The following is an 18,621-nucleotide window of genomic DNA, read 5'->3' on the forward strand; positions in this document are numbered from 1 at the left end:
AAAATAATAAAGCCAAAAAAGCGATTTACACCATTAACCAGCGAATGTTTCCTGAGCCTCCTTTTCCACTCTCACCTTTGGGAAACGCACACAGTCATTGGTGCAGAAGCTTCCAGGAGGGCTTTTGCTGTGGGATTATTTGTAATGCTGAATAATTAGGAACACCCTAGAGCCCACCAAGGGGCCTGCATGATGGCATCAGCTATGGTGCGTCTTTCCATGGGCTGTGCTGTGCGCTAAAAGGACAAGCATGTTGGCCTGGGTGGGAGGGTCTGAGCCTGGGGAAAGGAAACTGGCATCACCTACCTCATGATAAACAGCAGCATGCATCTGCCTGCATACTGAGGGGAGCACCCCTGGGCTGCAGCAGCGCACATTCGCCTGCATACTGAGGGGAGCACCTGTGGGCTGCAGTTTGTGTTGGGAAGAGGGAGGCCCAGGTCCCTGCTGCTCTCTGGGTATTGTTCTGGGACCTTTTGCAATGAAGATGTCATGGTGTATTACTTGTTTTGTTAAGTATATATTTTAGCAGAGCACGGGGCTCATGCCTGTAATCCCAACACTTGGGGAGGCCAAGGCAAGAAGACAGTTTGAGCCCAGAAGTTTGAGACCAGCCTGGGCAACATAGTGAGACCCTATCTCTCTTTTTTTTTTTTTTTTTTTTTTTTTTTTTTTTGAGACAGAGTCTCGTTCTATTGCCCAGGCTGGAATGCAGTGGCACAATCTTGGCTCACTGTAACCTCCGTCTCCCAGGTTCAAGCGATCCTCCTTCCTCAGCCCCCCTAGTAGCTAGGATTACAGGCACGTGCCACCATACCCGGCTAATTTTTGTATTTTTAGTGGAGATGGGGTTTCGCCATGTTGGCCAGGCTGGTCTTGAACTCCTGTGATCCACCCACCTCGGCCTCCTGAAGTGCTGGGATTACAGGTGTGAGCCACCATGCCCAGCCCCTATCTCTATTTAAAATAAGGAAAAATGAATCTATTTCTAGGAGTCTCTCTGAACCCTCTGGTTTAGGAGGCTGCCCAATTAAAAAAATATATTTAAAAACAGAATATATTTCCAAAAAGATAAAACTGACACATACTCAGAGAAAATGTGAACATTCTAAAAAGCCAAAGAAAAAACAAAAATTACTTGTCTTATGACTAAAAATAAATAGTAACATTTTGTTGTCCTTCCAGGATTGTTTTTCCTTTGTTCATATTACCTAAAAATTAAAAAAAAAAGCTGAAACCCAGCACGGTACTGTGTGGCCACCACGCCATGTCTAGAGCCAGGCTCCTGTTGTTGGCCATACCTTGCTTTGAGGCTCTGGCTCTGCACGAGATGCCGCAGAGAACGTCTTGATGCCTTGCACCCCTTATCCTCATCACTTCCTTCTTAGGGGTGGAAATGCTGGGTCAAAGGGTCTTCACGTTTTCTGACTTCCACACACACGGTTAGCCTGGGCTCCAGAGAGCCTGTGAGCACGCATGTCCCCAGCGCAACTTGTGACTCCAGCCTCTCTGACCCTGGCAGGTGGATTACAAAGCTGATGAGTGGCTGATGAAGAACATGGACCCCCTGAATGACAACATCGCCACGCTGCTCCACCAGTCGTCTGACAAGTTTGTGTCGGAGCTGTGGAAGGATGGTACGCCCTTTGCCCTTCGCCCCCTGCCTCCTCTTGGCTGCGGCTGGTCATCCTCCCACCTCCACAGTGGGCCGGGCCGCCAAACAAGGGGTACACATGTCCCCCTGACATAGGCCAGGTGGTCTCCACCCTCTGTAGCTCCCATGAGAGAGGGCTCCTCGGACCGAAACAGGAGGCCACGGCCCTCGAGCACACACCGTGGCTGGGTCCTCCTGGGCGGAGCGCTTTCCGCGTGTGGGAAAGTCAAAGGCGGCCCTGAGCCTTGCAGCCTAGGCTGCCAGCCCCGCGCCATGTCGCATTCCCGCCTCTACTCCTTGGTAGGCTGGTTGCTTTGAGTGGTTCTTTTTAATTCTTTCTGTTGGTTTCTCCTTTTCCTTTGCCTGGGTTTTGCTTTAACCTCTCTGTTGCAGAGATGCAGAGCACTCAGAGAGCCTATTTCTATCATCGCTTTCCTATTCTCCACCTAGAACCAGGTGACTGGCCGCCCGAGTGGTGTCTCTTGTGTGTGTGGTGCGTCCAGAGCTGTGCAAGAAACGCTTCTGCCTAGTTTTTCTCGCCCCCGCCTTGGCTTTTCCTGCCTGCTTACACCCCAGTTCCCTGATCTGCCCCTGGGCTCCTGGGCAGGCTCCCCGCACTGTACCTATTGCCGGCCTGTAGTAGCAAACTGGGCAAATGAGGGGCTGTGTCTGGAATTTGGAGACGTCACATTCAAATCTTAAAACACTGTAATCCCAGCGCTTTGGGAGACTGAGGCGGGAGGATTGCTTGAGTCCAGGAGTTTGAGACCATTCTGGGCAACATAGGGAGACCCTCATCTCTACAAAAAAATAAAAAAAAAAAAATCAGCTGGGTGTGATGGTGCATGCCTGTAGTCCCAGCTGCTCGGGACGCTGAGGCGGGAGGATCACTTGAGCACAGGAGGTCAAGGCTGCAGTGAGCTGTGATCGCACCACTGTACTCCAGCCTGGGTGATAGGGTGAGACCCTGCCTCAAAAAAAAAAAAAAAAAAATCTTAAAACAGCAAAAGTTGTTTAAAAATTTGTATCCTCCTTAGAGCTTCATCCCTAAAGACAGTGTCTTAAACTGCTTGAATGGCTGCGAGTGTCTTAGCATGAGGTTCAGGTATGCACACTGCTTGTGTCTGTGCACCTGAAAGCTGAAGTGGCATCTGTGTGTTCATTCAACAGTTGCTCGGCAAGGTCTGCTCCATGGGGGTGGGGCCAGGACACACTCAGCTAAAAGGGCCAGTTATGGTGAGGCCACATTAACATTTCCCTGGACAACCTGAGTGGCTTTTGCAAGTTGCCATGCCCAGGAAACCTGTGGTAGCCAGGAATATTGGCCCTGTGGTGGGTACGTAAGGTCAAAGATGACTCCCTTTTTTTTTTTTTTTTTGAGATGGAGTTTTGTTCTTGTCACCCAGGCTGGAGTGCCATGGTGCAATCTCGGCTCACTGCAACCTCCGCCTCCCGGGTTCAAGTGATTCTCCTGCCTCAGCCTCCCAAGTAGCTAGGATTACAGGCGCCCGCCACCACGCCCAGCTAACTTTTGTATTTTTAGTAGAGATGGGGTTTCACCATGTTGGTCAGGCTGGTCTCGAACTCCTGACTTCAGGTGATCCACCTGCCTCAGCCTCCCAAAGTGCTGGGATTACAGGCACAGGCCACCACTCCCAGCCACCTCCCATTTTAATTGACTGGTTTGTAGGCTGCATCCACACTCCTGGCTTCTGTCTTAAGCAAGCATCCTTTTTGCTGTCTTCAAGTAAATAATAGTAATCTGGCCGTGAAGGAATACGAAACGGGCTTCGTCAGTATTCTTCACTTTTATATCCAGTAATGTAAGGCTTCACATTTAACGTTAGCTCTTGCTTAAACTGATCTCAAATCGCTGGCCACTTTGATTTGGCTTGTTTGTTTTTTACCTTGGAGGATGCAATTGGTTTAATTGCTGCTGGGTGTGAGTTCCAGTGCTAGGGGCTGCTTCCCTTGAGGGTCGGTTTACATGAGAAAGACCCATGCACCAGGAGACAAAATGAAATACAAGGACATGAAAAGATCCCTAAACTTTGGAGTATTTTTGATCAAGAGCAGTTCTTTGGAGCTCTCTCTTCCTGAGATGTCTGCGTAGATATAGAGGGGACCCTGCCGGGTTCTGCAGACGGTGACAAGGTGGCTCCAAGCTCCGCCTCCTGACTCCCAGCCTGGTGCTCTTACGACAGGGTCAGTGAGAACTGAAGATACTGATTTTTTTTTTTTTTTTTTTCTAACTGTGACCATAGGACAGCAGAATTTCGTAAGCCAGGTTTTCACACCCCTCCTCAGAGCCAGGCTAGTAGAATTCTCACTATTCCAAAATACATGACTAGCTTCATTGAGTCTTTTTGGAAATAAGAGCTTCGAGAGTGGCTGAAGGTAGGTGATAGGAAGGTGAGGTGGCCGTGGCAGACGCATGGCTCCCCGAGAGACAAGCCCAGTGCCTTTGCAGCCCCCTTGGCTTCCCTCTGTGTTTGGGAATGACCTTAGCACCCAGTGTAGGCTCCAATTGGAAAGGGTCCTGTTGTTTCATTCTGTCTCCTCTTTTTCTGTCCGACGTGTGCCTGTCTCTCTCTCCTACGTGCTGCCCCCGCCCACCCGGCTGCAACTGGCGTGGGCACTCACGTGTTCTCTGTGGTCTCCACAGTGGACCGTATCGTTGGCCTGGACCAGGTGGCCGGCATGTCAGAGACGGCACTGCCTGGGGCCTTCAAGACGCGGAAGGGCATGTTCCGAACTGTGGGGCAGCTTTACAAGGAGCAGCTGGCCAAGCTGATGGCTACGCTGAGGAACACCAACCCCAACTTCGTCCGTTGCATCATCCCCAACCACGAGAAGAAGGTGCGGCTGCCTGGTGGGGTGGCCCGGGCAGGGCACCGTGGTGTGGGGTGCTCAGCCCGTCTTTCTTCCCAGCAAAAGCACCCCTCCAGCCCCTCAGCATGCACAGAGCCCTCAGTCGTTTCTCTGCAGGGTGGGCCTTGGCTCGCTTAGGAGATATGCTACATTCACAGCCCGCACTTCCTCTTGGTGACATTGGCCCCTCCCAGACCTGGATCCTTTGACTTTATTGTCCAAACCTGTGGGCTGCATTGACCCCCTGCCTTAGGCTCTTGCCCTGTCAGGTTCATAGGGGTTCCCCGACCTTTCTCCGACTGTTCTAGGCACAGAAGTGAGACTGCATGCGTGTGCTTTCTTCCCCAGGCCGGCAAGCTGGACCCGCATCTCGTGCTGGACCAGCTGCGCTGCAACGGCGTTCTCGAGGGCATCCGCATCTGCCGCCAGGGCTTCCCCAACAGGGTGGTCTTCCAGGAGTTTCGGCAGAGGTGAGCCAGGGCCCGGAGCCCGCTTCTCCTGGGCCCGGCTGTGCATGCAGTGAGTCCCAGAGGTGGGCTGCTGCTCCCTGGCAGGGTCCTGTCATGCGGCAGCGACATCCTCCATCCATGTAGAACTGAGTCTGGCCAGCTTTTCCCCACCTCCTTCTCTTTTCCACCCTTGGCAGGAAAGGAGACTTCCCCATTTTAATACCGAAATGCAGGTCATCATCATCCCGTTGACTTTTGTTCCTAGCAACTGCCGACCCTGGTGCTATTTGCTACAGTTAGAGGAGCTAGGAAAAGAAATGTAGAAGAATCAGCCAGAGACCTGGGGTATTACAGGAACTTTGTGGAAATGAAAGTCATAAAACATGGCCGTGTGTTGCTGTGTGCGAAGACGGTGATGCCTTCCTATTTCTCTAATGACTGTGCTGAGTGTCAGTTGCTGTCGGGATGCAGCCGTTTATTTCTTGGGCCATCTTTGTTTATTAGCAGCTCCCTGCAGCGTCCCAGGGAAGCTGTGTGAACATGGCTGTCCCTGGGTGAGAGATGAGGATCCCAGGCAATTAGCAGTTAGTGAGTCCAACCTGAAGCACGCCCTTGAGTGATTGAAATGGTCCTACACGAGTTTCCATTCACTTTCCGGAAAACACCAAGCCTTCCTTGTCTCATTCAGCTGAAGAAAAGAGTGGGGTGGGATTTGCCTGTGTCTTCTTTCCTTAGGAGAGTTTGTGTAAAGAATTCTGTGTCTGTTGCATTGTAGAAATGATGTTAATTTCTCGCTTATATTCCAGGCATGTGGAATCGAGGCAATGGGTAAAATGACCAGGCTTCTCTTTCCTTCCTCAGATATGAGATCCTGACTCCAAACTCCATTCCCAAGGGCTTCATGGACGGGAAGCAGGCGTGCGTGCTCATGGTGAGTTGAGCTGCTGTCCCTGCCTCTCTGGATGGGCAGCCCCTTGTCTGGGGAGTGCCCGCATGGCCAGGGCCCGCCTTGCTGTATCAGTGGTCGGTGGATGCCCAGGCTGTGTCCCTTCTGATGCTCCGCATTTGACTCTGCCGGGCGCCCTTTGCAGCAGCCCCTCGTCCTCAGATAGCCAGGGATGGTGTTTGGCACCAGGGTGGTGTGGAGGAGACGAGAACTGTAGCCGTGGCCGGGCTCTGATGTAAGATGATGGCCTCTTTGGTTTGGGGGACATTCTCTTGCTTTCTTGCTCACGGGTCTGACTCCACGTCCAGTGTGGTGAGCAGGGCAGCTCAGAGCCAGGGCAGCTCACAGCCAGGGCAGCAGGCCTGGTGCTCCGTGACCTGGGCTTCTCCTCCCTCCCTCCCCACTCCCAGCCCCAGCGCAGTGCTGGACGGGCCGTGCGCATGCTCTGAGTTCCGGTTGAATGAAGGCCCTGCGGTGACTCAGTGCCAAGCCAGGGCTAAATCCCACCCTGCTCCTTTTTTCCCCTTCCCAGCATCCTGTTGTTTCTGGCGTGTCCAGGTTAGCAGCCGCTACCTTTGGCCTCGTTTTACTTCACATTCTTTCTAAAGAATCAGAAAGCTTTGGCTGCAGAGTAGGGAGTTGGTGGGAGGAAAGGAGAAGGAAAAATTCAACACCTACTATGTGCAAAGCCTGCATTTGGTGACGGGGAGATGGGGAACAGGAAGAAGGAGGGAGAGGAGATGGCTTTCTGCTCTCCAGATGCTCGTCAGCCAGTGGGAAGAAGGGTGAAGGGCACACCTCCAGCTGTGCCTGGGCCACCCTTTCACGGAGCCGTGGCCAGTTGCTGGCCAGGTAAACGGCCTACTCCTCCCACCTAGATAAAAGCCCTGGAGCTCGACAGCAACCTGTACCGCATTGGCCAGAGCAAAGTCTTCTTCCGCGCCGGTGTGCTGGCCCACCTGGAGGAGGAGCGGGACCTGAAGATCACCGACGTCATCATAGGGTTCCAGGCCTGCTGCAGGGGCTACCTGGCCAGGAAGTGAGTCCCGGGAGATACTCCTGCCCCACACGCCAGGCATTGCCACGCCCTTCTGTTGCCAAAGAGCACTTAGCAGGCCGTGGTCTAGGACACCCCACTGCAGCCAGTCACATGCCTGTCAGGGAGGCCCACGTGGCTCTTCCTACCCCCGTTCCTGGATTTCTACCTTTGAGGAGTAGAATCGGGCAGTTCTTTTTTTTTCTTTTTTTTTTTTGTGACGGAGCCTCACTCTGTCACCCAGGCTAGAGTGCTGTGGCGCGTTCTCGGCTCACTGCAACCTCCACCTCCCAGGTTCAAGTGATTCTCCTACCTCAGCCTCACTAGTAGCTGAGGTTACAGGCGCATGCCACCACACCCGGCTAATTTTTGTATTTTTAGTAGAGACGGGGTTTCGTCATGTTGCCCAGGCTGGTCTCGAACTCCTGACCTCAAGTGATCCGCCCACCTCAGCCTCCCAAAGTGTTGGGATTACAGGCGTGAGCCACTGTTCCTGGCTGAATTGGGCATTTCTGATTGGGGTTTAGAGTGACGGGTGGGAAGAGGCCGACTCTGCTTGGATTTGCCTGCCTGAAAGATCCTGCTTATCAGGACTCCTCACCATGTGACCCTTGTGGGGATAGCACCCAGAGTCTGCCTGTCCCTAAAGAACCCTGTGATTCCAGGGCAGCAGGCCATCCTCAGTCCAGACTCATCCTTGACCCCCTGGGGAGTGAGGGCTCCCCTGCTGCAGGACAGCGGGTGTGGGCACTGCACACTTGTGCCTTTGTGCTCGGGGATGAGGGTCCTAGCAGGAGCGGCCCCCCTGCTGCAGGACAGGGGTGGGCATGCATGTGCTTTGTGCTCGGGGATGAGGGTCCTAGCAGGAGCGGCCCCCCTGCTGCAGGACAGCGGGTGTGGGCACTGCACACTTGTGCCCTTGTGCTCGGGGATGAGGGTCCTAGCAGGAGGGCCGAGCTCTGGGAGACGAAGCCCAAGCATGTGGCATTTGCACAGATGGAGGCTTGTTTATCCAAAAGCCCTCCAGCTGACACCCGCAGCCCACCTTCACAGAACATCAGCTCCTGACGTTCTTCCACCAAAGAAAAGCTCAGATAGGGAACAGCACGAAGGGTGGGAAGCTGAAGTCCCGAGTCACCCAGGGCCAGTCGGCTTAATGACCAAGGGTCATGCCGAGTCCCCACGCTGAGTAGGATCTCTGGTTACTTCACACGAGCCTTCACCTCCGTGGGCTCCTCAGTGGAGGGGTAGTCTGGTGACCTAGGTCCTTCGCCCACTGTAAGATTAGTGCCTCATGGAGTCACACAGCCAGTAAGTAGGAGAAACTTACCTCAACCCCAAGACCAGACCCCTTCCCTGAATTTCTTTCTTGAGGTGCCCCAAACAAGGGTAGACCCCCAGAAAAGCTTGAGGACAAGGCCAGGACTGTTAGGTCGGATCTGCTGTCCACTGCCCCGCGCTGACCATGTTCCTCACCCCACAGAGCGTTTGCCAAGCGGCAGCAGCAGCTGACCGCCATGAAGGTCCTCCAGCGGAACTGCGCTGCCTACCTCAAGCTGCGGAACTGGCAGTGGTGGCGGCTTTTCACCAAGGTGCGTGCTAGAAGGGCCTCCTGAGTAGCTGGGACTATAGGTGCACACCACCATACATACCTGGCTAATTGTTTGTATTTTTTGTAGAGGTGTGGTCTCACTGTCGCCCAGGTTGGTCACAAACTCTTGGGCTCCAGCAGTCCTCCCACCTTGGCCTCCCAAAGTGCTGGAATGACAGGCATGAGCCACTGTGCCCGGCCCTTTTTGATGTTTAGTAGAGACAAGGTCTCACTTTCTTGCCCAGGCTGACCTTCCTGGCCTTTAAAAAAAAAAAAACAAATCTCTTTATTTTTAAACTTGTCCGGGCTGGTTTTGTGTATAATACATAATTTATGGTAATGGCGAAAAACCAACTAACAAAGAGCCTAAAGAATTAAATAAAAATTCACACATAAACCCTTAGCCTAAACCAACAGCAGCAGCTATTTTAGTGTTTAATCTCTGGCTCTTTTTCTCATTGCCTATAAACCTCAGCTATGTACACAGTGTACATTCTTCCACAGCTGAGTTTGACTCATATAAACAGTATTATAGTTTGTACGTTCCATTTATGATTCCTTCATAAGTATCATTTTTTTAGAGGTAGTGTGCTGTTCCCTAGGGGACACATCATTATCTGGGTACTTTTTCAGAGATGGGTCCTTCCTCATTTTCTTGCTGTTATAAACAATGCTGAGGTGAACATCTTCACGCACATGCAGGGATAGTTTCCCTGGAATGTAGTTAGCAGATCAGAAGCCCGTGGTACAGAGCGCCAGGAAGGATGTGCCTGCTTGCAGCTCCCACCACTGCGTGTCTTCTTGCCCCTCACTTTCATGTTTCCAGAGGTGAGGGAGAGGCCTCACACCTGTTGGCAGAGGCGGGCATCTTCCAGCCAAGCATGTCTCTACCTCCATCTCCTCTCCCAGGTTAAGCCGCTGCTGCAGGTGAGCCGGCAGGAGGAGGAGATGATGGCCAAGGAGGAGGAGCTGGTGAAGGTCCGAGAGAAGCAGCTGGCTGCGGAGAACAGGCTCACGGAGATGGAGACGCTGCAGTCTCAGGTGGGTGTCAGCGCAGGCTCTGTCCAGGTCGCGCGACCTGCCCGATGCTGCCACCTGTTGGCCATCGGCAGGCACGGCATGCTGGAAGCTTGTATTACTATAGGAGTTTTCTACAACTGAGTTTCCTATTACTGTAGGAACAGTGAGCAGTCTCTCTGCAGACCCCATTCGGTGTTAAGTGATGTAGGGAGGCCACTTAATAGAATGGAACGTTCACAAGTGTTGGGTTCAGACCTCAGCACTACCACATGACTTGAGCCCATTTCCTGGGACCTTGCTCTGGAGCTCATGGGGTAGTGAAAAATCAAGGACACGATGTCTGGAAGGTGCCTGGAAGCTTCAGAGCTCTCCAGATGAAAGCTCCTCTCGTCTGCATGTTCCTTTCCTTCTGGGATCCTGAGCCACGGCGTCCATCCTTGAGGATGGAGTGGCTTGAGGGTGTTGCAAGGAGCTTGTGTTTTCCACTTGTTGTTTGCAGCTCATGGCAGAGAAATTGCAGCTGCAGGAGCAGCTCCAGGCAGAAACCGAGCTGTGTGCCGAGGCTGAGGAGCTCCGGGCCCGCCTGACTGCCAAGAAGCAGGAACTAGAAGAGATCTGCCATGACCTGGAGGCCAGGGTGGAGGAGGAGGAGGAGCGCTGCCAGCACCTGCAGACGGAGAAGAAGAAGATGCAGCAGAACATCCAGGTTCCTGCCGGCTGCACCCGGGGAGGGGTGGCGCCAGAGGGGCAGGGCGGGGCGGAGGAGCAGGGACCCAGGAGCTGGGAGAACATGGAATTAGGGTCCGAGGAGGCCGCTCCTCACGCTGTCTGCTTGGGGCACTCAGTGAGAGGTGTTCCCCTTTGGGCTGGTAGTTTGTGACACGTGCATCTGAGATCTCCATGAACACTGCCTGGGCCAGCATCAAGGCCAGTTTGATTTCCCTGCCATTAGCCCTGGCCCTGGCTAGCCGAAGGGGCACAGGGCCAGCAGCTCTGCGTCCTGCCTGTTTCATGGGCGGGAGCTTGCTGCAGGAAACCCTTCAGAACATTGCACCGGTGTTCTGGCCCTGTGTCCCAGTTTGAAATCTGCAATCCTACAAATGGGGCTTGGGCCCTGCCTCGGCTGTGGCCCTGGGCTGGCAGACCTTGCCGTCCCCACCTCGGCCATGGCCCTGGGCTCACAGACCTTGCTATTTTCTCCTTGGCGTTTGGACCTGGCCTTCGGACCTTGCTGCCTTCATCTTGGCCATGCCCCCGGGCCTGCTGTCCTTACTGTGTCTCTGGCCCCCGGCAGGAGCTTGAGGAGCAGCTGGAGGAGGAGGAGAGCGCCCGGCAGAAGCTGCAGCTGGAGAAGGTGACCACTGAGGCGAAGCTGAAAAAGCTGGAGGAAGAGCAGATCATCCTGGAGGACCAGAACTGCAAGCTGGCCAAGGTGAGGCCCGCGGCTGCCACCTGCCGCTGCTCCAGGGGCACCGTGGATGGGATAGTGTGGTCACCCTTGCAGGGCGGGGCTCCAGCCCCGCTGCTGCTGTTTCCTGTCCCTTCTGCCTGCAGCATGAGTGCTTCTGCTTAACTGCAAGTGCTCCCTGGAGGTCCCATGGGCCTTAGTTGAGGGATTTCATCATAAGTGAAGGGGTCCTGGGGAAGGGTTTGTCCGTTCCCCTCTGGAAAGCTCTTCTTTGCCAGCCGTGAGACCTGAGCCTGTGTAAAGGTGGCCATCTGTGCAGCATTGCAAGTGTTGGTCACTGCGGGGTTGGGGATACCTTGGTGGCTCTGTGTTGAAATATGGAGTACTCCTCCTCCACTGTCCCCGGGTGGCAGCTGTTCCTCCTGAGAATGAGTTGGGTCCCTGTCGGTGTCTGCCCAGGGAGCAGATAGCAGCCGGGGAACCAGTTAGAGAAGGCAGCCTCCCCACCTCTCGGGGCTCCTCAGAACATGGGAGCCCCAAAGCCTGCAGAGGCTGAGGTGGCAGGACGCCCACCCAGGACTGGGATGAGGGGACTCAGGCGCTTGTGCCGAGCTGTGCCCCTGGGCAGGGGTGTTGTGGGGGCCACACAGAGCAGAAAGCAAGGAGAGCAGCCTGGGGCACCACAGGGCTGAAGAGGGGGAGGGGCCGTGGCCCACCTGGCAGGTGAGAGGGGGGCACGGAGAAGGTGGCCTGGTGGCGCAGGTGAGCACCGTGTGGCAGCCTCTTGAAGGAGCGGAGCCATCTGTCCCTGCTGACACTAGCTGTCACCTGGAATCCTTTCTCACCCAAGCCCACAGGGGAAGGGAAAGGGCTTGGGCACCCACATTTTTCAGTTCTAGGGAAGCATATCTCGCTGTTTCAGGGGAATTCGTGACCTTTCAAAATTATCCTTTGATCCAGGAAAATCCTAATGAACATGATCAAGTGTCTAAAGCCTTTTCCATTCAGCCCCAAATTTCCGAGCGAGTCGTGCTTTGAGGCTAGCTAGTGTTCTGTGCTCAACCAACACTAAATGCCGGCCTACTCCCCTCTCCCCAGGAAAAGAAACTGCTGGAAGACAGAATAGCTGAGTTCACCACCAACCTCACGGAAGAGGAGGAGAAATCTAAGAGCCTTGCCAAGCTCAAGAACAAGCATGAGGCAATGATCACCGACTTGGAAGGTGAGGGGGTGACAGGCAGGAGGTGATGGGCAGGGGCTGGCGGGCAGGGGCCGGCCTGTCTGACCGGAACACCAAGGCCTCCTCAGCTCATGGGTGAGCCTGGGCTACACTACAGCGCTGGCTGCTGCCCTTTAGACCTGAGGTCACCAGGTCGAGGGGAGCTGTGTCTGGTGCCTGGGGGAACCTGAGCCTCCAGGCCCCTGTTGCTCTGTGGCTAGATGCCCCCCTGCATGAAGCATGTTTAGAGAGCTTTGGCGTTGCTCTGTTGTGTGCCATGGGTTTTGGAAGCTTCTGAGACTTCCTAGGTGGCCCTGGGTTTGACCCACAGGACTCACTAGCTCTGTCACTGACTAGCTGGCTCATCTTGCACCTATGACTTAAGCTCCATGAGCTTTAGTTTTACCTAAAAAGGGGACACAGTGCTAGGGTGTCTGTGAAAATTTCATTAAATACATGTGAACACATATGTACCGTAAAGTCCTAGACGAATACTGCGGAAGCTCATTGCTTGACTTGGGGCAGGGTGACAAATCCTGCCTTGCCTCTGTGTGCTCTCGGGATCTGTGGCAGGGAGGGGGTGCTGGGGTAGAAGCACAGGTCCGTGGCTGTCTGAGGACCCCCGGCCCTGCCCCTTGAGAGGAGTGGACAGCTGGGGGAACAGGGGAACCCTGACTACTCTGGGAACTCTGAGCTCATACGCAGGGGAGGGAGACCAAAACCTGACCGCCGGGAGGATTATCCCCAGCTTAGTTTCACAGTCTTGTCCGGCCCCCTCACATCTGCAGGGGATGAGGTGAGTCAGGTCCAGCAGAAGAGAGGTCTGGACACAGAGAGATCTCTTCCCTCACAGACACCCTCCCTCACCTGGGAGGAGCCCAGAAGACTTGGTCATCCAGGAGGTCTAGGGGTGGCACCCACCAGATGGACAGACATGAAAGGTTGACACTAATAAGCGCTAACAGAGACACGGAGCGGTCAGAGCACACACATGCTGCTGCTGGGACTGCAAACTGGTAGACGGCGTTAGAGAACGATCCGGCAGTCCTAGTGAGGTGACCTGGCCGTTCCATCCATCACTCAGCTGTGTGCACTGAGAGTGAGCAGGATGCTTGCAGCAGCATTGATCAGATGAACACAGCCGCATGCCTGCCAGCTGCCTGCCAGCTGCAGGACGGGTACATAAATAAGTTGTGGTGTATTCTCATAATGGAATCCTAGACAAATGTCCTTACACATCTATTCCAGTGAAACTTCACGGGCCACATCTCAAGATCATGAGATGGGGTGGCAAAGGCACGGCAGGGAATACCATCACGAGGCAGGCACTGTTCTAGGTGCTTTTTAAGATAGTAACTCATTGGCGCCTCACAACATCCTAATGAAGTAGGCCGTCTCCTTTTGCTTATTATTCAGACGAGGTATAGAAAGTAGCTTTCCCAAGTGACATCACAGGGTTATAAAGCTAGATGTCGAGCCCTGACCATGCGATTCCAACTGTGGAATTCACACAAGGCAGTTCCATTATATAAGTTCAGATTCACACACAATTGAACATGTTTTTTAGAAATACAGACATGGTATGGCCTTCAAGGGAACCAAGGGAATTACGAACACCAGCTTTAGGAGAGTACTTAATTCCTGGCAGGGAAGGACAAGGGGTGAGTTGGAGAGAGACACGCCACGGGCTGGCAGTTTGCGGTGATGTCCTCTTCCTGCATCCAGGAGTTGGGTGTGAGTGTCTGTGTATTTGTGATGCTTTAAGCCTGACACACGTTTCATAACAAGTACTCAGTATTTTGTATAAGTAATTGACATGGAGACAGAACCCATGGCACTGAGGGCTATGTGGGCTCCCCCGTCATTGCAGAGCGCCTCCGCAGGGAGGAGAAGCAGCGACAGGAGCTGGAGAAGACCCGCCGGAAGCTGGAGGGAGACTCCACGGACCTCAGCGACCAGATCGCCGAGCTCCAGGCGCAGATCGCGGAGCTCAAGATGCAGCTGGCCAAGAAAGAGGAGGAGCTCCAGGCCGCCCTGGCCAGGTGAGGACCCCGCCTGCCCGCCCGAGGCCAGATGGCCTGGGCCAGCCCTTCCTGCTTGCTGCTGGCCCTGGTTCTCTGCACCAGTGAGCTGTGAGCATTCTTTCCACTGTTGTCTTAGAAGAGCCATTATTTCATAGCAAAACAGTTCTTGTGCACTCAGGGCACGGTGAGGGGCCTCATTGTCTTTTGTTTGTAATTTGAAAAAAAGTCATCCACGGCTCTATCACCCACCTACAATAGTCCTTTCCTAATTTCTTGCTATAGGCACACTTAAAAAAAAAAAAAAAAAAAAAAAAAAAAAAAAGACTTGGCCGGGCACGGTGGCTCACGTCTGTGATCCCAGCACTTTGGGAGGCCAAGCTTGAGATCAGGAGTTCGAGACCAGCCTGGCCAACATGGTGAAACCCCCATCCCTACCAAAAATATAAAAAATTTGCCAGTGTGGTGGCACACGACTGTAATCCCAGCTACTTAGGAGGCGGAGGCAGGAGAATCGCTTGAACCCAGGAAGCAGAGGTTGCAGTCAGCCAAGATTGTGCCATTGCACTCCAGGCTGGGTGACAGAGTGAGACTCTGTTTAAAAAAAAAAAAGGCTTTATTTTTTAGAGTGGTTTTTAGATTCACAGCAAGAGTCAGCAGAAGTTTCTCCATCTATCCGCTGCCCCACTCACGCGCTGCCTCCCCCGCTGTCAACACCCCTCACCGCAGTGGTGTGTTTGTTCTAGTTGGTGAGCCTACGTTGACCCGTCATAACCATCTAAAGTCCGTAGCACATTTGTATTTTTACTGAGTTGCAGTCATCCTGTGGTGTAGCATTTTATTTCCTTTTCTTCCCATTTAACAAATCATTTGACTTTTAAAAATATTTGAAGCAGTGAATCTTACTTTGGAAATTGAAACGATTCCTCTATGACGTTTTCTAGTTCTCAGAGGGGTGTTGCCCTTCAATCTGGTTGCCTCAGATGTTGTTTCTGCTGAGCATCCAATCCTAAGTGCCATGATTGTGACCACAGGAGGCAGCTTTGGCTGCTGCACCTCTCTCAGGCCTGTCCTGCAAACTCTGCTCCTTGGAGGTGAAACTGTCCTTATATTGATGTTGCTGGTCGCTTTGGCAGAGTGGAAGAGGAAGCTGCCCAGAAGAACATGGCCCTCAAGAAGATCCGGGAGCTGGAGTCTCAGATCTCTGAACTCCAGGAAGACCTGGAGTCTGAGCGTGCTTCCAGGAATAAAGCTGAGAAGCAGAAACGGGACCTTGGGGAAGAGCTAGAGGCGCTGAAAACAGAGTTGGAGGACACGCTGGATTCCACAGCTGCCCAGCAGGAGCTCAGGTGTGCCCTGGGACCAAGTCCCTGGGGATGGGGAGGGCAGCCAGGGGGGCCTTGGCTTGGAGACATGGACCCCGGGCCTCTGCACACACACACCGTGGCCATGTTATGCACCAGCAGACATGGAAGCTGCTGGTTCCTCAGAGGTTTCTCTCTACAGAGTAGAAAGCCTGTTGAAGAACCTGGCTCAAAGTTGGGGGTGAGGCAAGGCTGGGCTTTAAAGCTGCAAGGCTACAGAAGCCTCTCATAGTGCGTCTTTGAGCCTGGGCCATGGGATAGATGGCTAGGAGGGGCCGATGGGTAGAAAAGCTGCGTGGAGTGCCTGTGCCCTGGCCAGGCCTCTCTTTGGTCAGGGAAGAGCCCCCGGGACAGCCTCGCTCCAGCGCCCCCGGCCTCCGCTCTGAGGGGATTTCTCTGTCCAGGTCGAAACGTGAGCAGGAGGTGAACATCCTGAAGAAGACCCTGGAGGAGGAGGCCAAGACCCACGAGGCCCAGATCCAGGAGATGAGGCAGAAGCACTCACAGGCCGTGGAGGAGCTGGCGGAGCAGCTGGAGCAGACGAAGCGGGTGCGGAGCCTCCCTGAGACTGCAGCGGGGAGGCAGGGTTCCCCGTTCTGGGCCCACAGAATCCAAACCAGTCCTGCAGAGCAGTTGCAGGGTCCAACCCAACTGCCTGGTTCTGAGGCCAGGCTCCCCCTCTTAGGGGCTTTGTGACTCGTGCCTCAGTTTCCCTGTTCATAAGGGAGGATTATAATATGTCTGTCTCATGTGGTTATTTGAGGGTGAAAACATTATGTTGTTACTTTGAACATCAGACTTCAGACAGGCTTTATTGGAAGTCTAACTACAAACAATTATAGTTCCCCCTCATTGCGTTATAAATATTGCTAACATCTGCAACACCAGTGCCGCGCCCTAGAACCTGGCCTCTACCCGGGGCAGAAGGCTGGGCAGGTATTATTTTAGAGATGGGAAGCTGTGAGATGTCCTAAGCAGTGAAGACAGGAGCCAAGTGTCACCCACCAGCTAAGAGAGAAGAGGACAGGACAGATGAGGCCTCAGCCGTCTGAGTCCAGGACTCAGGCACACCGTCGTCAGGGCTGCAGAAGCAGCGATGTCTGGATCTAGAGTCCAGTGATGATAGACCAGCCAGCCTTGTGTCAGGAGACCGCCACTCATGTCTTTGCTTTCTTCCCCGCTAGGTGAAAGCAAACCTTGAGAAGGCAAAGCAGACCCTGGAGAATGAGCGCGGGGAGCTGGCCAACGAGGTGAAGGTGCTGCTGCAGGGCAAAGGGGACTCGGAGCACAAGCGCAAGAAAGTGGAGGCGCAGCTGCAGGAGCTGCAGGTCAAGTTCAACGAGGGAGAGCGTGTGCGCACAGAGCTGGCCGACAAGGTCACCAAGCTGCAGGTGAGGCCTCCGCCGGGACCCTGGCACGGGCACTGGGCCCCAGCAGCAGTTGTGGCCCAGGTCCCCGGGTGCATGTGTGCTCTCCCTCTCTCTTCCCAAACTGGATCCTCAGACCCTCACGGTTCAGCTTGTGACTCAGGTCCAGCTTTATCTAAAGGAGCTGAGGTGGGGCAGGAGCAGTGGGGCTGGGTCCATGGTCCTTTGTGTCTCCCCGCCCGGTGCAGGTGGAGCTGGACAACATGACCGGGCTTCTCAGCCAGTCCGACAGCAAGTCCAGCAAGCTCACCAAGGACTTCTCTGCGCTGGAGTCCCAGCTGCAGGACACTCAGGTAAGGGTGGCGCCAGGTTCCCAGAAGGTGGACTCCTCCAGAAAGGCCCCTGTGTCCACGCAACATTGGCTCCAGAGCCCATGGGATTGCCCATCCTCTCCTTCATCTCCTTCATCCTGTGGGTGGGTCTCTGCGTCCTCCCAGCTCCCACCAGGTCTTTACGTGGCCATCCCCTAAATCAGCAGGACCAGCTCCTCCCTCTCCTCAAGGGTGTGGGGTTCCTGGGTTTTGGACACCGCTCTCCTGAGCGCCCGCACCCCTCCCAACCTGCGAGTAGGAGCTGCTGCAGGAGGAGAACCGGCAGAAGCTGAGCCTGAGCACCAAGCTCAAGCAGGTGGAGGATGAGAAGAATTCCTTCCGGGAGCAGCTGGAGGAGGAGGAGGAGGCCAAGCACAACCTGGAGAAGCAGATCGCCACCCTCCATGCCCAGGTTTGGAGGCCTGGGGAACCGGCCGGACTCTGCAGGCTGGGGAACTGCTGGCCGGGCACTGGCCTGGGCACTGCAGGACAGCCCTGCCCACTGGGCCGGACCATTGCTGCTCTCCCCCAGGGAAGCCCACCCTGCTCTCCCACATTAGTGCTCTCAGCCTGAGTCCCTAGGAGAGGAATCCAGGGATCTGTGGACTTAGATGGGGGACACCACTATTTTCGCTATTTTACACCTTTATTTCCACCAGTCTTTAGCTGAAATTCAGCATTGCTTCCATTATGGATGTAGGCAGCAAGCCATGGTGGTGGCAGTCCCTGCACCCTCGTCATCTGTAGAAATGGCCAGTTACCCTGTCAGGGTCGCAGCCGAGCTCCGTGGCCTCGTGGGTCCCAGGCCTGCACTGAGTTTGCTATCTGATGTGCTACCTAGCAGCATGTGGCTTCCTGAGCCATGGTTTTTTAGAATGTGTGACAACTGCATTTTTCTGTACTGGTTGCCCTATTGATCCCATATGTCTATTTCATGCCTGCTAAAACACTGTCGTGAGAAGGAGTCCCTAGGCCTCTCTAGACTGCCAAGGGGTCCGTAGCCTAATATGTATTCAGAGCTCCTGCTCTAGATCCTATCTTGGGCCTCCATGTGCCAGGCCAGAAGGCCTGAACCACCTCAGGATGGGCTGGGAGTCCATTCCACAGTCAGGGTAGGAGTAGCCCTCGAGCGTGCGTGATTGCAGGTTTATCTCCAAGTGCAAGGATGGGGCTGGGTGATGGGGACCCCGTGGACACCCCTACAGGGCACTGGCCCTGCTCTCTGGGAGCAGTCTCCGCAGAGCAAGAGGCTTGGTGTGGATGAGGGCTGGGAACCCCCACAGCGGGCCTGGGGGTCAGCCTCC

At 54.3% G+C, this 18,621-nt stretch overlaps 1 protein-coding gene across 4 annotated transcripts in view; it reads left to right on the forward strand.

Moving 5' to 3' along the window:
- The window catches only part of MYH9 (myosin heavy chain 9), a 71,458-nt gene that overhangs the window by 43,286 nt on the left and 9,551 nt on the right, over nucleotides 1-18,621 (forward strand). For 2 of the 4 annotated variants that reach the window (XM_030815632.1, XM_030815635.1), the window contains exons 15-31: nucleotides 1,523-1,637; nucleotides 2,048-2,110; nucleotides 4,320-4,513; nucleotides 4,874-4,995; nucleotides 5,836-5,905; nucleotides 6,799-6,959; nucleotides 8,440-8,548; nucleotides 9,457-9,588; nucleotides 10,067-10,273; nucleotides 10,862-10,999; nucleotides 12,074-12,197; nucleotides 14,065-14,236; nucleotides 15,352-15,564; nucleotides 15,984-16,128; nucleotides 16,764-16,970; nucleotides 17,195-17,299; nucleotides 17,577-17,729. In XM_030815632.1, coding sequence (XP_030671492.1) covers nucleotides 1,523-1,637; nucleotides 2,048-2,110; nucleotides 4,320-4,513; nucleotides 4,874-4,995; nucleotides 5,836-5,905; nucleotides 6,799-6,959; nucleotides 8,440-8,548; nucleotides 9,457-9,588; nucleotides 10,067-10,273; nucleotides 10,862-10,999; nucleotides 12,074-12,197; nucleotides 14,065-14,236; nucleotides 15,352-15,564; nucleotides 15,984-16,128; nucleotides 16,764-16,970; nucleotides 17,195-17,299; nucleotides 17,577-17,729 — 2,430 coding nt within the window. The remainder of the gene's footprint in view (nucleotides 1-1,522; nucleotides 1,638-2,047; nucleotides 2,111-4,319; nucleotides 4,514-4,873; nucleotides 4,996-5,835; nucleotides 5,906-6,798; nucleotides 6,960-8,439; nucleotides 8,549-9,456; nucleotides 9,589-10,066; nucleotides 10,274-10,861; nucleotides 11,000-12,073; nucleotides 12,198-14,064; nucleotides 14,237-15,351; nucleotides 15,565-15,983; nucleotides 16,129-16,763; nucleotides 16,971-17,194; nucleotides 17,300-17,576; nucleotides 17,730-18,621) is intronic. The other 2 variants (XM_030815633.1, XM_030815634.1) reach the window with 2 other exon arrangements.

The sequence above is a fragment of the Nomascus leucogenys genome, chromosome 7b, assembly GCF_006542625.1.
Source record: "Nomascus leucogenys isolate Asia chromosome 7b, Asia_NLE_v1, whole genome shotgun sequence".
NCBI classification, from domain to species: domain Eukaryota; kingdom Metazoa; phylum Chordata; class Mammalia; order Primates; family Hylobatidae; genus Nomascus; species Nomascus leucogenys.